Below are 17,133 nucleotides of genomic sequence, written 5' to 3'. Positions count from 1 at the left end.
TCCCAGTATGAAATCTAATCAAATCTAGGAAACAGAATTCCTCTTGTATCCCAGAGACATCTGGAAACACCACTCCTCCTTCTCTCTCTATTGCTAAGTCTTAGGCCCAAGAAAAGGTGGGGCAAATGGACAAATACAGTGTTTGCTCATTCAATTCCCATTTCAATGGCTATAGTAATATACAATAAAACCCAGAATAAATCCCTTCTCTCCTCTTTACTACAGCCAATCTCCCCAAACCCCTCACTAGGAGAGAAAAAAAATCCACCTTGCTGCAAAGGACCCCACAGAGGTTCTGTTGCCTCAGTCATTAAAGGGCCTAATAAACCCAGTGCCATTATCTACAACATCTAGAGAGAGTGGGAGGGGGTGGAAATCACACTCAGCCTCAATCCAGATAGTGAGATTCAAAAAGTTACATCTAAAAGAAGAGTTCTTAGAAATTACCTAGGCGAGGAGTCTAAGAAGGAGGAGCATGTGTGTGGTGACTAAGTAAGGAAAAGAAGTGTAGGGGGAATAAGGTGTGGGCCTGAGGGACTGAGAAAAAGGGAAAACCTCAAGAGTTGCAGAAGGGAATTTGCATTTTGGTAGAACCTATCCAATAAGAAAACAGCTTTTTCATTACACATCTAAATATTTACCAAGATGAAAACTGATTATTTTGCAAATGAGAAAAAATACTTGAGAATACATATGCTGTATTTTATTACTATCAGTATATATACACACATGGAGCGAGAACAATTAGAATAAAAAGAAAACAGTCATTTTCAAAGCATCTCTTGGAAAAGATAACTACATCAACCAGAAAAGACAAAAAATCTATATAGAAAAGGGCCATCTCTAGAAAAACAACTTTAAGTACCAAAACTGTGTATCTTTTCTTTATAACAGTAGCATAAAGCTCTTTTAGAAAAAAGAAAAATAAGAAGATAGTGCTAAATGAAAATGAAATGCAGCAATATGCACTGAAATTTTATGTTTAAGAGTTAAAAAAACATTTTAAAAATAAAATTGAGTCAATAACTATTTTGTACTTTTCGCATTATACTCATCTCAATTATGAAAAATTTAGATGTTATAGTTTCCAAGGGAGGAATAAAGTTTTAAGGATTACATCTGTTCTTACATCATACTGACAAAAAAACAGGTCATTTTGCCCACCCAGAAAAGTTACCTACGATACTGATGAAGAGTTAACTTTGAAAGTATCAAAGAGGAAGTAAAAGGAAATATTCAAGATTAAATACAGAAAACAGGGCACTTGAAGAGGTCACTGTCTTTCAATTTATCTTTGTATCTCAGGGACAAATCCACAACCTACTGCTTTGAGGATTCAGATCTATAGAGAACAAAACTAAAATATCTGCACTACATAAACGAAGGAAGAAGATGAAAATCAGATATGACTTTAGCTACATCCTCATGTCTATGTACCCTGCAAAAGACACATCCATTCCGGCTTTTTGATTATTCCTCAATGTAGTCTAAATTTTGATATTTTCTAAATATTCCTAAATTTTTAATAGGATAACTTAGAAGGACATATAAAAGAGAAGAATCTCCACCTTTTATGTTAACACTGGTATTTTGTTATTTTCTTTTTTGATATACCAACTACAAAAAAACCTGAAAATTATCCGAAAAACATCATGTAAAATCTATTATTAGTGATACCTAATTCCATTATGGAAAAGCAGGTTTCCTGACTCAGGAACACCTAATGTGAATTAACTGGTAGGGAATCACTATAACTAATGCAATATGATCCTAAAGAGAGTAACAAGAAACATTTCTTTTTTAAAATTTTTATTTATCTAGGTTAGTTGATACACTTCAAATGCAGAGTTAGGTAAAAGATATAAAGAAAATGCAATAAAAATTAAAATCACAGTAATTTGATAACATTCTTCCCAAATCTTAAAGTTATAATATGAATACCTTCATTACCAAAGAATACATTTCCTCGTGGATTACTATTCCTTCATTTCTTAGGATGTCTTCTATTTTAAGATGTAGTAATTTAAGATACTATGAAAAGATCTACTCATTACTAGTAAACTAACAGTTTGGTTTCAATCCCCACTAACTTTCCTAAACGTCAGAGAAATTAAAAACAGAAATCAAGAAAAAAATGAAAAGTATAGAACTCGGAAGTTATTCACGTTGATTACAATTAATGTACTCATACAACTGTTCTAGACAAATTAAAAAGACAAGTTTCTTATCTGTACAGTGATTAAGGGCACATACACCATTTTTAGAGAAGATTTTGAGAATTATTCTTTGAGAACAATTTTTATTAGAACAAATTTAATAATAAATTAATAAATTTTCAGTTTAATAAATTTGCTGAAATTGTTTTGATACTGTATTTTCTGACATGTGGAACTCCACAAAATCTTTTTCATTGTGCCCTCACTGTACCATTTAAATAATACCAACAGAAGAGAGGAAATCAATACAAGTTAAACAAAATATAACAGGTAATTATTTTTAAAAGTCACCTTCTGTAAAATAACTTGCCTATAATATGTTACTCTAAACAAATGATGATACATAGCATGAAGTCTATTCACCATCTTTCCTATAATTTTCATATAACTGTACCATCAGGCAAATTTAGCTGTATATTAAAAATGAAAATTATCAGTAATATCAATCTGGGTGTTTTGTTTTGCTCAACAAAAGAAATCACTATAGCATTTCTTTCATTAACAGCAGATTTAATACATTTAAAATGACTTCATTTCTAATATTCTGACTTGCATACAAATTTTAAGTAATAAATCTAATTAAACTGAGCTGTACCTTGACCCAGAGACTAGAGTCTCTGCTGTTAAATATACCTAACACTAAGGAATGACAAAAGCAATGATGCAAAATAAACTAGTTCATGTATATTCTTTTACTCAGTCGGCTAATGAAACAAACAAGTGGTCCAAACCTTTACTTGATAATCTAAGAAATAAATTTTTCCCTTTAACTAATCACCCTAACTAGTATGTGGGCAACTTTTTTTCAACACACATTTAGGAAGCAATAAATGGATACATTAATGACCTGAATCCATTAAAATCCCTGTAGACTATTGCATAGTTATGTCTCCAGCAACCTGTCAACTATAACATTAATAAAAATACAGAATTAATTATTTCAAAATTCTGAAGGTGGGTACACATACACGAGCACGTGCACAAACATACCCCCTTGAGACTAGGCTTATTCCTTTGACTTGGTAACAAAAAACAGGCTTTCTCTTGGAGCCCCAAAATGACAGAACCTTTATTCTAAATTTAAAAAAAAAAACACACTTCATGCAAAATATTAAGTTTTAAGATTTTAATTTTACTGAACTGTGTTCTAAATTAAAATTTTATTTGAGCTCTTATTACACTCAAGTTTTAATAAGCACACAAAGTACACATCAATATAATTAAAAGTTATCATCTAATGAGTGGCTCGCATAACCTGATAATTCTAACCTGCTGATTAAATTCTCTTAAAATGATTAGAAATCTAATGTCCTAGAACACTGAACTAGTATAAACTAGGTAGAAAACAGTCTATAGACAGATTATTAGAAAACATTTATCTTCACTGCCCCCCCTTTTAAATACCAGCAACTAAATTCCATAAGTACCCATTAGAGATGACATAATCCAGATACGGGATTATATTCTTAAATAAAAAGCATTTGGACCATGTCTAGATTAATGCTATAACTTGAAAGAAGTTTCTGTCCAGCATTAGCCCTTTATACACTACAAAAAGTCCAAACAGGATATATTTCTTAACCTTCTTAAAATTCTAGGAAAATTAAGGGAATTAAAGGGAAGTTAAGGGAAGACCACTAGGCACTTCTAAAACAATACCTACATAAAAATGCCACCACGTAATCCAAAAATAATTCCCACTTCTTTGTATTAGTACATATAAGTACTATAATCTTAGGAATATAGACTTTGCCTCAGTGAAAGAGAATTCAACAATCCACAACAGCAGTCAAGTTTTTTTAAAACTACTTCAAATACTTAATACTTCTTTGTCCATAATACAAAAACAAATTTTTCTGAAAGAAGAAATTTTAAATTGTGCAACCTGGAAAAGGTATAATCACTTTAAAGCACAACTCATATTAAAAAAAACTACTGTTTTTCAAAACAATACTCTTTAAGACAGCAACACATTTTCAAGGCACTGTGAGAAACTGAAAATCAGAGGGAAATCTGTATATATGTTTCTGCTATAAAATTATTCTTAAGGTTAAACTCTCAAAACCACAAAATGTCAATTTTTACTTCGGAATAAATTATAATATTTTGGCATATATTCTATGAATTAAATCAATATATTCTGGTGTTCCTTTTCTTTCTATCAAAGCCTCTGTCCACATCTTTATCCAAAATTATGTAGAAAAGGCTTCCCAAAATTATTAACACCTTCTCAAATATTCAAAATATTATTTTTACCTTGAATATCAATTATTAAAACCTATGTCTGATAATTCCATTAAATTGACATTTTTCTCTAAAAGGCAAAAAAAAATCTGTAGATCTCCTACTCTGTTATCTAGTAACAACAAGAATTAGAATATATCCCAGTCAATACTAGGAATATGTCTATATGTTATTCTTAAAGGATTCATTAATTATTTTCTATTTTAAAATTAAAAGGCATTCCACTATATGCTTAATATATGAAATATTAAATCATGAAACAAAAAAGAAATCTGTTAAGTGCCTGAAGCAGTTTATACATGCATAGAAAAGCAGTCATGTTAACATGCTGAAATTAAATTAACATTTTCTTATATCTAAGAATCCATGTCTAGTAAAATCTGTGATGCCAGGGAGAATTTGAAGACAGAACAAACTTCCCTGAAAACATCGCAACTACAAGTAAAGATTACAGATTAGTTAAAAACCTGTCAGTCACCCAAAACCAATCTGCTCTTCCTGTTGACATAAAACTTAATTTAAAAAAAAATTGGCTGAAGTAGTTTACAAGTGTTGCACTATCATTTCAGAGAAACTCCCAATTCTCATATATCAAGTTCTAAAAAGAAAAAAACCACAATAGTCATTTTTCACTTCAAAACTAGAAGAGCAAAATAAATTGACTCAGTCTATTACAGTTAATTTACAAGGTATAAATGTCTGAATATAGAACTAAATAGAAAAAGTGGTGACAATTTTTCTGAGTGGTTACTGGTAAATTACTAAAATAAAACAGAGGTCTTTATTGTTTATACAGTCGACCCTTGAACAACACAAGGGTTGAGGCTCCCACCCGCGCTGCACAGTTGAAGAAAATCCACATAAAATGTTACAGTCTCTGGTTCTGCATCCACGAATTCAATCAAGCTCAGATCGTATAGAACTACAGCACATAGTTAGTGAAAAAAATCTGCATATAAGTGGACCTATGCAGTTCAAAATCCTGTTGTTCTTGTGTTAACTATACATGAAACTCCAAATATGCCACCTATCTTTCCTCTTGCAAAACACAGAATTAGATCTTTTCCAAAGTTGCAACTACATTAAATATTAAAATAATTAACCTTATTCATATTGAGAAGTTATTAGGTTATAAATTTGAAGGGAAAGACTACTAAATTTTTATTGTAAGTAAACCCAGTAGAAAGTACAATTTTAAAAAAACAGGTAATGTTAGCAAAGTTATATAGTCCTACTGAAAATTTTCTTCCTAATTTAGCTTTTTCTCACAATATTCCTACCAACCCAGAAAAGATAAAATACCAGTATCTCCCAGTCCTAGGCCACACATTAAAAATCTATCATGTTGCAAAACCTTTCAATGCTGTGCTATTTTCTCCCCTTTGACACACTCCATGGGCTCTTTAACATGCCATTTATTTTCAGTCCAGGGATTGAAAACAAAATTAAATTGGTAGTACATTAGCCAATACACTTAGTCACTAGTAATTTAAAAACCCATTCAATACACACCCTTAATAGAGTGACCATTTCATCTGTATCCTCTAGAGGTACCCTTTACATCAGAGCACCAAACAATTCCTCTCGATGATGTCTGCCAGGTTATTGGCTCAGGCACTGAGCTTTAAGTTAAAGCTCAAAATAAAAATTTATCTATGTAACAATGAAAACTACTATTTTTCTCATGCATGAAATCAAACTCCTTTCTAATCCGCTTTCCCTACAGTATCTTGCATAGTAGGTACAGAGAATTAATTTGCTTGAAAATAATTCATTCTTCCTGCATACAAAGGTGATTTAATATAATTCATTAAAGACTAGCAACAAATTAGTTCATTAAATGACATACGAAAGAATGATAGAAAAGTGTTCATGCAATATATTCACTCATGACCTCCAGAGCGGAATTAATTACATCATTCCTCCTATTGGAATCAGAAGGGAGTCAACAGTGTTTGTAGAGAATAATGCTAAGAGACTCTCAGGGAATTAACTACTTACCCACCTTGGATTCACTAAGATTCCCTATTTTATATTTTATTTATATTTTTGCATGAAAAAAGCATAAAGATGAGGATCACCCCTACCATCGTATAAATATGGTTCTACGTTCCAACCACATGTAACAAAACTCAAGCTAGAATTTATCAAACTCTGTTCTGAATATCTAATTTTTTAAAAAGAAACTGTTTACTATTATCATTTTTTAAACATCATCAAAAGAAACTTACAATGGGCAAAAGCATATTCTTTCTTACACAATTCAAAAAGCAGATAAAGGTTGTTCTGTAATATTCCCATTTTCAGCAAAGTTAATTGGAAAACTGTAATGTCTTTGAGAACTCTAATGTACTGTCAACATTGTGACAAGTCACAAAGGGCTGCTGTGGCAGTTCTTGGGAATCAGGCATCTGCATGTAAGCACCTGACTGGGTGACAGGGGAAATTCTTTGGCCAACTAGTTGCATTTTAAGTTCCCTGGGTTCCAGTAGCTGCTTGTTCTCTTCACCAGTGTCAAGTAGAGTTAGCTTTTCCATCCACACCAGGAACTTCTCCTCTTTCTGTCTCTGCATCTTGGAAAAACAGCTCATGGCCTCTTCTAGGACACTGCCTATGCAGCACCTATCACACACAGCACCCCTGTCAAGTAATCCTGGAATTTCCCTGGGCGCTCCTTCAGATCCCCCAGCACAACTGAAGTCAGCTTTAAAGACATTGAGGCCATTTGATAAAACATGGTTAAATCAGAAAACTGTATTTTTATTAAGACAAGCTTATTCAGGAAAATGGCATAAGCATTACTAAGAACAGCCATATAGGTATAGCACTCATAAGGGGCACTTTAATTAATTAACCAAACAAAAGTTGGTAATTCTGAGAAACACAACATGATACTACCATTTTTCATAGCTTCACTGAATCTGTAGAGGATTGTGTATTTTGTTACTATACAACTAACTATTAATCTGTAACAGTGTTTTTCAACCTTTGCTGAACATAAAGACCTGGAATGGTTTAACAAATACCAAAACCTAGGTGGCTCCCAGACATTACAGGTTCTTTTTGTTTTAAGCTCTCCAGGTGATTCTAATGTACAGCCTTGATTGAAAACCACCGCATCCCTGAATATTCTCCCACTATGACTTTAAAATTCTAAAAGTTGTTTTGACAGCTGACCCATAATAAATCAGTATACAATAATTGTCAGCTAATTGATTTTTATCAAATGCTCTTGTTTTAAGTTAAAATTTTTTTTTTCCTTATGGAAAAACCACATAGAGGGGACTTCCCTGGTGGTCCAGTGGTTAAGAATCTGCCTTCCAATGCAGGGACATGGGTTTGATCCCTGGTTGGGGAACTAAGATCCCACATGCCGCAGGGCAACTAAGCCTACGCGCTCTAGAGCCCACGTGCCACAAGTAGAGAGCCCACATGCTGCAACTACTGAGGTTGTGCACTCTAGAGCCTGAGTGCCATAAGGAAAACTCCCACATGCCACAACGAAGATCCCACGTGCCGCAACTAAGATGTGACTTAGCCAAATTAAAAAAAAAAACAAAAAACCCCACAGAGGATATGCATAATCCATGTATACCTCTGGGTCAGTTTTTTATAAACCCTGGTCTGTGCAAGATGCTAAAAGGTATGCCTCAAAAAAAAAAAAGGTTTGTCGTTAAGTTTGGGATATGCTACAAATCATATCCTCCCCACTTTGGAGAGCACATTAACGGCTCCGAGTTGTCCTGCAGTAAAGAAATCTGCTTCCACATGATCCAGCACTTTCCAAACGTGTGAATAGTGTACAGCTATTAATAGCAAGTAGAACAGTGGTTTCATAGGATTCTAGTTTTAGGATATGCTCCTCTACATACAGTGTTTTATCCTTGAACTAGGCCAGATCAGCTTTGGTTTGGGTCCCATATACTTTGGGTTTCTAATAAAACTAATTATACTGAACTCTTCATTTCTTCAGGGAGCTATTAAAAATGTTACCTCCTCAGACCACTCTTGACTACAATATCTAAAACAGCTTTTTTGGGCTTCTCTGGTGGCGCAGTGGTTGAGAGTCCTCCTGCCAATGCAGGGGACATGGGTTCGTGCCCCGGTCCGGGCTGATCCCACATGCCACAGAGCGGGTGGGCCCCGTGAGCCACGGCCGCTGAGCCTGCGCGTCCGGAGCCTGTGCTCCGCAACGGGAGAGGCCACAGCAGTGAGAGGCCTATGTACAGGAAAAAAAAAAAAAAAAATAGCTTTTCTACCCCATCCTTAGTCCATCTTTATCTCATCTCTTATATCCTGCTTTATTATCATAGTGTATATCCCTACCTGATAGCATATGATGAATTCATTTATTATCTGTCTCCTCAGAAAAGATTTAAGTTTCATGAGGGCAAGGACTTTTCATTCACTATTGCATTCCCAATGCCGCATAGTAGGTGCCCAAATATTTGCTGAATGAATGACTGATGGAATCAATCAATCTTGGCCTTATACCATCTACCTATACCAAGAAGTCTTATAAAGAACTACCCTATGAAATGCTCTGTTGCATTTATCTCAGGGTATTTCTGAAAATATGGTTTACTTTATCTCATAGTGATTTTTTATGAATAGACAAAAGAAAAATTTCCCAGGTCTCAGTATCAAGAAAAGAAGTGTTTCTCCTAGAAAATGAGAACTGCTTATGTCATGCCACCTCTTTTCAATGCCTAAAAGGCTATGGGACAAATTTTTAGCCCAATTCTACCTAGCAAACAAAAACCTCCTCCCCTGATTACTGCATTCCATCCCCTTTCTTCACATTAAAAAAAAAAAAGGGCTTCCTTGGTGGCACAGTGGTTACGAATCCGCCTGCCAATGCAGGGGACATGGGTTCAAGCCCTGGTCCGGGAAGATCCCACATGTCACGGAGCAACTAAGCCCATGCGCCACAAGTACTGAGCCCGCACTCTAGAGCCCATGAGCCACAACTACTGAAGCCCACGTGCCTAGAGCCCATGCTCCGCAACGTGAAGCCACCGCAGTGAGAAGCTCGCGCACCGCAACAAAGAGTAGCCTCCCCGCTAGCCGCAACTAGAGAGCCTGCCCGCGGCAACGAAGACCCAACGCAGTCAAAAATAAATAATTTTTTTTTAAAAAACACCTTATTTATAAGTAAACTTCCTCAAGAAGGGCACACCTTTCCCCGAAGTGTAATATATTTAGCTTACGGAAAGTCTAAATGGAATTTAAAGAATACTAAACTTTCTTTAAACAGTTTATCCCCATTATAAGTGCTGGGTAAACTGAAGTGTACAGGACAGGAAATGATATGGCTACTTTGATGTTTCAGATTCTGGCGCTGCTTATTTTTCAACAAACACTGGAAAATGAGTATTTAAAAGCTGAATTCAAAAAACTGGTGTGAGAATACTTATGCTAAGGACAGTGAGATAAGTTGCAGCCTCATAAAGATGACTACCAGCAATAAATACTGAAAACAAGACATTCTGAAGTCTTAAAAAGAGGACCCAACGATACGTGTCAAACAAAACCCACAGAATGCACAACACCAAGTGTGAACCCTAATGTAAACTGTGGACTCTGAGTGATAATATGTCAATCTACGTTCATCAATTATAAGAAATGTACCATTCTGTGGGGGTGTTGATAGTGAAAGAGGCTGTACGCATGTGAGGACAGGAATAAGTGGGAAATCTCTGTACCTTCTGCTTAATTTTGCTGTGAACCTACAACTGCTCTAAAAAATACATTAAAAAAAACAAACAACAACCAGGGACCATATTCTCACCTTAAACACACATATGTCCTTTTATTAACACTAAAATATATCCTACTTTGAGAAAGACATCAAAAGCAAAGCTTATGCTTTTGCATACACAAAGTTTTTAAAGGCACTCACTTTAGGAAATAAGCTAGGAAAAGCAGGCTGAAAATAATACCTTGGTGCTTTAACATTAGAGATTGCCAAAGGATACCCACCAGTAAGATTTCAAAGCTTCTAAATTTAAGGTAACATTATGTAGACACTGTAGCATAGAGAAAACCACATTTAAACAATGCATGCTTTTAAAATAATCACTTAAATGGAGTAAAATTTAAAGGTGCTTATGTTTATTAATCACTAATAACATATTTAAAAACTAGATGACACTGTTCAGAACTTAACAGAAGCAGACTACCAGTTTTACAATGATTTTTAGCTATGGGAGACTTAACATATCACTTTGCTTAACTGAGCAGTTCTCAGCCTGGCTGCCCACTGTCATCACCTGGGAGCTTAAAAATGCTGGTGCCTTTATGATAAGTGAAATAAGTCCGAGAAAGACAAATACTGTATGATCTCACTTGCATGTGGAATCTTAAAAAAAACAAATTCAAAAAAACAGAGTAGTTTGGTGGAGAGTACGGGGTGCAACAAGGATGAGTGAAGGTGATCAAATAGGACAAACTTCCAGTTATAAGATGAGTAAGTTCTGAGGATGTAATACAGCATGGTGGCTATAGTTAACAATACTGTATTGTATATTTGAGAGCTGCTAAGAGAGCAGATCTTAAAACTTCCCAACACACAAATTATAACTATGTGAAGTGAGAGGCGTGTTAACTAACCCTACTGTGCTAATCATTTCGCAGTATATACATTTATCAAATCAACACGTTGTATACCTTACTTAAACTTACACAATGTTATATATCAACTGTATCTCAAAAAAGCTGGGAGAAAAATGCTGATGCCTGGGTCAGATCCAGAGATTCTGATTTAATTGGTCTGCAGTGGGGTCTGGGCATCATAAGTTTTAAATGCTCCCAACCCCCAACAAGTGATTCTAACATATAGCCAGACTGAAAACTGCACAGATATTACCTGCTTTGTTTGCATTTACTAATCACTTTTCAGGCAGTCTTCAACTGATTACTCAGTCTCGGTGTCTTGTTATCAATGTATTTAGTGAGTCTCCTAAATAGCTACCAAAATACAATCAGATTACAGAGGCTTAAATTGGGGACATGGGGCTTTTAGTCACTTCATATTCAATATAGGAAAAAGGTCATGGAATTCCTAACATGGGTTTGGGGGTCTTATCTTCTACCATGAGTTGCTACTGCTTAAATTAATAATAATATTTTTCAAGTAATTCAATCCCCAGTAGGTTAAGAATCCTCACAAATCAATTTAAAAAAAAAAAGTGTAGCAAGAGGAAAATGTGCAAAGAACATGAATAGACTGTTTACCAAAAGAATACAAATGGCCAATATGATTTTTCAACTTCATTAGTAATCAAAGAAATGCAAATTAAAGATACAGTTCATCCATCAAACCAGCAACGTTTTTATAAACACTCAATAGAAAGAATATAATGCAACAAATACTCAAGCTCCTGGATGGAATAAACTTAATAAAGTATTAAAAAGTAGTTTGGCAGTATGTGTCAAGAGCCTTCAAGTGTTCATACCCTTCCTCATAATAGCAAAAACTAAAAACAGCCCAAAGGGCCAGGAGTAGGGAAGTTATTTTATAGTTAGCTAAATTATTCAAAATCCATACATGGTTTTAGGGAGACTTCTGTGTTTTGGTTAAAGGCTCAAAATGCAATGTTAGAGGGAAAGAAAGAAGTATACATAGTATGATAAATTTTGTTACATATTATGGAAGGCAATATACTTAAATGTTAACAAAAGCAGGATTTTAATCTTATACATCACATTTTTCTATTTTCAAAATTTCCTACAAAGAATTTACTAAAGAAATTTTTTTCATTTCCAAGTAAGAGTTAATTGATCAAGCGTAATAAGCCTCTACCTCAGAAAAACTGTAAGGTAAAATGATAGCTTATCATGAGGAATTTCACTGTATAATTGTGTGGGGTGAGTAGTGAGTGCTGAGATCCTAGCTTCAGTAGGACTGAGCTGCGCCTGGCCACATGGATTGAGGATTCAGATGATCTTAAACAGGTGTCCTCAACAGCCTCCCTGACATTCTCCAACAAAGACCGATTAGATTTTCTAAAATGCAAAACAGCCAAGACAACTGACCCTTACCTACCAAGGTGGATACTATTTTTGGAACCTCAGTCTGAGTGGGCACTTGCATGGTGGACTATTAAACCACACAAAAGCAGGTCATTATAGCCAAGACAAGATGAAGCTACCCTGAGGTTTATTCTATACTAAATATTTATGAAAAACAACGGTCACTGGAAAAACTCTTCCCTGCTGCCCACCTACAATGATGCATGTAAGTTGGTCTGTTCAGAGAATTTTTGAATTGAAGTCTGATGTCACAGACTTATTCACATTCACTAAAATCAAAACTCCCTGCAGGGAACTCCCTGGCAGTCCAATTGTTAAGGCTCTGAGTTTTCACTGCTGAGGGCCCAGGTTCAATCCCTGGTCGGGGAACCAAGATCCCACAAGCCGTGTGTCATGGCCAAAAAAAAAAAAAAAATCCCTGCAAGAGCAGACTTTACAGCTCTAGTCTCAAAGTGATTTTACAGAAAAACTGACCCCCCCAACCCCCGAAGAAATAATGCTCTAATAATAAAGTATAAAGATTAATAATACAAAAATATCACCTATAAATGAGACACTCAACAAAAGCCTTGAATACTCAAGACTACCACATAGTATTTTCACATTAATATGCACTACAAAATACTCTATTTTTGCTCATCTCTAAGTCCCCCAAATGAAAGAAGTGCCAGAATTATCTTGATATGATACCTCCAGATTCTTAAAAGAGCAATATAGTTTCAAAAACTTCAAGGAAAGAATGATCTAGTGTGGATACTAAGCTGCCTGTCAGTTAACTGTTAACTAAAGCAACAACAACAAAACCACTTCATAAACATCTACTGTCCAAATATCAAACTCAATTATTAATCATCACCATGCACTATATAAGTCTGCAGCATTAATTATTTCCACTCTTTAAAAGAAAATGCATTAATTGTTCAACTGTTTGGCATAAGTGAATATTTAGCATAATTCCTTCAATGTTTAAGCTGCTGCCAAAAAAAGTTTATAGATACAGCAATTCTGAATTACTAAATTAGTTGTACCTTGATGAAAGCATATAGCAAGAATCTCAGTTTTTAACTTTTCCTCTTCGTTTCCATTCTGTATAAACAGCTGGATTCAAATTTCAAATTCCAAGAGATTTGCTGTTAGGTACATCCAGTTTAAGTTCACCTGAATGTCCATGGTGTTGCACTCATCTTATAAGTCAGTTCACAATTTATCCTATCTTCACAATCTATACAACTTTTCAACAACTGCCTTGCTATAAGGTAGAGTGTATCCCCCCTGCCCCAAAGTTATAATCTGATTCAAGAAACTGAGGTATACATAATTATGACATCAGCAATGAAAAATGTCAAAATTTTTCGGGGGTAACAATGTGGATAATTGAAATGAACTTCCTAATATTTCAACTTAGGATGTTCTACCTTTGCTTTGCATAATTCCAGGAAAGACCATTCACAGCTGCTTATGTGTACAGCACCTTCTGTAACTCTGTGGTGCAGAGCCTAGGCAGTCATATACAGTGGCCCTACAGCTTACCTCCCATTTGATTCTCCATGATTACCTTAGAAAACTCTTCATGTTTTCAAAATCCACCAACTTATTAAGTGGTATGCACAACAGAAACTAAATTACAGATTCAGATAATTTGGTGTTTTGGTTAGTATACAATTCAGAATAGACAAGAAACAGAAGACTGATGTTTTAGAAGTTTTAGACACTGGTCAAGGTAGTCAATTAGCAAAGAGGTTTCGAAAATATGAACAAAGCACACCTAACCTATTTAAGCCAAATAGGGAGAATGCCCACGAAGATATTTTTCATGCCACCTCTTCAATGGGGTCTATCTTCAAAGAGCTCTTTGTTCACCCACCTTCTCCCTTTCCATAAAAAGACAAAGTATTGGGCAGTTACATAAAAATCTATTTAGTGAGTGGAATTAAGTAAGAACTATATCAAGAGATCCATCATGATCCTGATTAATAGCTTAGAACAGGACATAAGAATGCATAAACAATTGTATAGGTGTTAATATAGCTTTCTTTAAAATATTAAATGTAAATCTGAAATACACCTAGAACCTGCCTTAGAACAACCCCAAAGTTTGCTTCTCTCATGCAGTCATCTGATGAGCTTCAATTAAATCCCCTCCCCCAGTAATTTTAACATAAGGAACTACCAAAGGAATTCAATAGATATTAAAACAGTAAGCATTTCCAACGATGGTTAAAAACTCATATTTAATATACTATATGGATGATGCTTTTATTTTAAGTTGAACACCTATAAAATCATTCTTATTACTGAGATTCTGTAAGTTTGGTTAGCTATAGGTTTAATTAACCAATATGATTTATCTTGAAATATTCTTTGTATAGCAGCAATATGCTGACGTATAGAAACAGAAACATTTCAGAAAACTAGGAGGAAAAAAGTCACCCATAAAACTTTGAAAACCAAAACTTCCCCCTTTAACGTAGCAATAAATAATGCTGTCATTATCTATTAAATGCCATGTACTTTACAGAATGTTCCTAATCGAAAGAGTCTCTTCAATGAGAATTCACCCAAGAACCATTCAGACCTCACCTTTCTTCCACTATGAAATCTCAAGACTGCCTTCGTAGTACATACACAGTATCAGACGTAGTAATATGGAGAAAGCAGATGTGTCAAACATGTAATAAATTACAGACTCTTATACCAATAAGAGCTGGAACAGCAGATTTTTCTGTACTTTTTAAACTTGGGGGCGTTAAGGGGGAAATTTTGCAAAAAACATTCCTTTCAATGCAAGTGACAACTAGTTAAACATGCACTGAATGGGGGGGGGACACATAAAACTACTGTTTTAGGAGGAATAGTTATTAGAAACCTTTAACGAAAGGTAGAACATGTTATTTCAGACACCATAAGCTCGAGTGCAGTGGCTATACAATAAAGCAAGGTGCCTATTCCTGAGGAAAACGTACTTAGTAATAATGCTGAACAGTGAGTATTAAATCTAAGTAGTGCTAGAAAGGCAATGATGGGAATTCAGGTAATGTGTTACAGAGAAAGAGACTTGTGAGAAATTCCATTACTTAAAAATAATCCTGTCCCTATCATTAAGTATTTTTTTTGGCTGTTGTGCTAAAGTGCACTGGAAACCTCATAACAGGTTTTTTAATTGGCCATGTCTTGTTAATACACTGCAGTCTTCAAATTTACACAGAGCTGCAGGTCTCCTGGATTTTTTCAAGTGTCACTCATCTAACTGAGCCTGAGAGCTGAGAAATGCCATCAGGTGCTCTACAGTCAGTTTAAAAAACATCCTCTACCTGGTATCTCTGCAGTGATTGTCTTGCTGCTCCCTGAAACTTCTTCATCATCATCTGATGAGCTCGTGCTTGAGTCACAAGTCAGGTCACTATCACTGGTACTACTGTCCTGCAACAAGTTATATTTCTTTCGTGCAGCAGCCTCCCGTTTCTGCCTCAGTAGCCTGATTCTCTCCTTGTGCTTTTGGCTCCGATGACCTTTAACCTTGGTGACTCGGCCATTCTGTTTATCACTGGATTGCCGGTTTTTCTTGGCAGCCATGGTGGATGTTTCACTTTCAGATCGGGACCGGCGAGACTTGCGCCCAACTGTGGCACCAGACACTCCGGAAGGGTCTCCTTCTACCGCTGTTTCTGCCTGGGAGGGTTCATTCTCCTCTGCAGAAGACAGTGTATCTGAATCGGCCAGGTGACCACTAGAGGAAGGGGAAAGCATGCAGTGGTTAGAGGAGTCACTCTCATAAACTCGACCAGTTGTCGGCTTGTCACTCTCCGTGGATGCCAACTGAGACTCAGAAGAGTCCCTTCTCAGTTCCATCAACAAGCAGGGCATTGAAGAAAGAACTGTAGAATCCACCACACCATCTTTCGGAACTTGAGATTCCAGTTCTACAGATCCATCTTCCTCCTTAGCTGTCTCTTGTTCAGATGTTTTTGGTGGGACTTCAGACTCAATGAGTTCTTCAACTTTTCCCACTGCCTCCTCCATCTTCATTTCAGACTTTCAAGTTAAATCATGGAGCAGAGTCTAGGAAACTATGTCAAAGATGCAACGGGAAAGCAACCTGTACAAAAACACACAAAAATCAATAAACGGAAATGGCAGATTATTTAATCAACACAACATTCCTACCTTTCTAAGTGGGCAGCAAAAGTTACCATCATATAGGCCTTTAAAATACATGTATCTATTATTTGCTTGAACAACAGTCAAATTCAGAGGACTTAATACGACCAAAATACTGGCATACACAGCTACTAAAAATGGCACAATATTAATCTTCTATTACTGAACTTGCAAGACCAGCAAGCAACCAAACAAGGATTTTCAACTTTAAAACTTTATTTAAACTGTTCAAGAAAAGGATCCTCAAAGCTTTGATATAGTTAGCAAGTATGTAAACTTTAAATGAAAAGGAATGCTCCAAAAAAACTGGTCTACAACAAGTGAACTGGAATGATTACTTTTACATTCAAATCCTCAAAGAAAGGAAGCAAGGGAGTGAGTTACAGTGGAGTGACATCAAATGTACACTTATGTTAAAGGGGGAAAAAAACCATCAATTACGTGCATTTGGCAAGTGGGCAACAAAAGTAATTACATGCAT

At 35.5% G+C, this 17,133-nt stretch overlaps 1 protein-coding gene across 4 annotated transcripts in view; it reads right to left on the bottom strand.

Annotated features, from left to right (window-relative positions):
• Window positions 1-17,133, bottom strand: part of ARK2N (arkadia (RNF111) N-terminal like PKA signaling regulator 2N) — a 70,929-nt gene that overhangs the window by 27,826 nt on the left and 25,970 nt on the right. For all 4 annotated transcript variants that reach the window (XM_030867844.2, XM_030867841.2, XM_030867845.2 and 1 more), the window contains exon 2: window positions 15,806-16,590. In XM_030867844.2, the coding sequence (XP_030723704.2) occupies window positions 15,806-16,520 (715 nt within the window). In that variant the 5' untranslated portion in view covers window positions 16,521-16,590. The remainder of the gene's footprint in view (window positions 1-15,805; window positions 16,591-17,133) is intronic.

Source organism: Globicephala melas, chromosome 13 (genome assembly GCF_963455315.2).
Source record: "Globicephala melas chromosome 13, mGloMel1.2, whole genome shotgun sequence".
Lineage (NCBI taxonomy): Eukaryota > Metazoa > Chordata > Mammalia > Artiodactyla > Delphinidae > Globicephala > Globicephala melas.
Note: the sequence above shows the minus strand (reverse complement) of the source record. Positions and strands in the feature narration are given on the sequence as shown.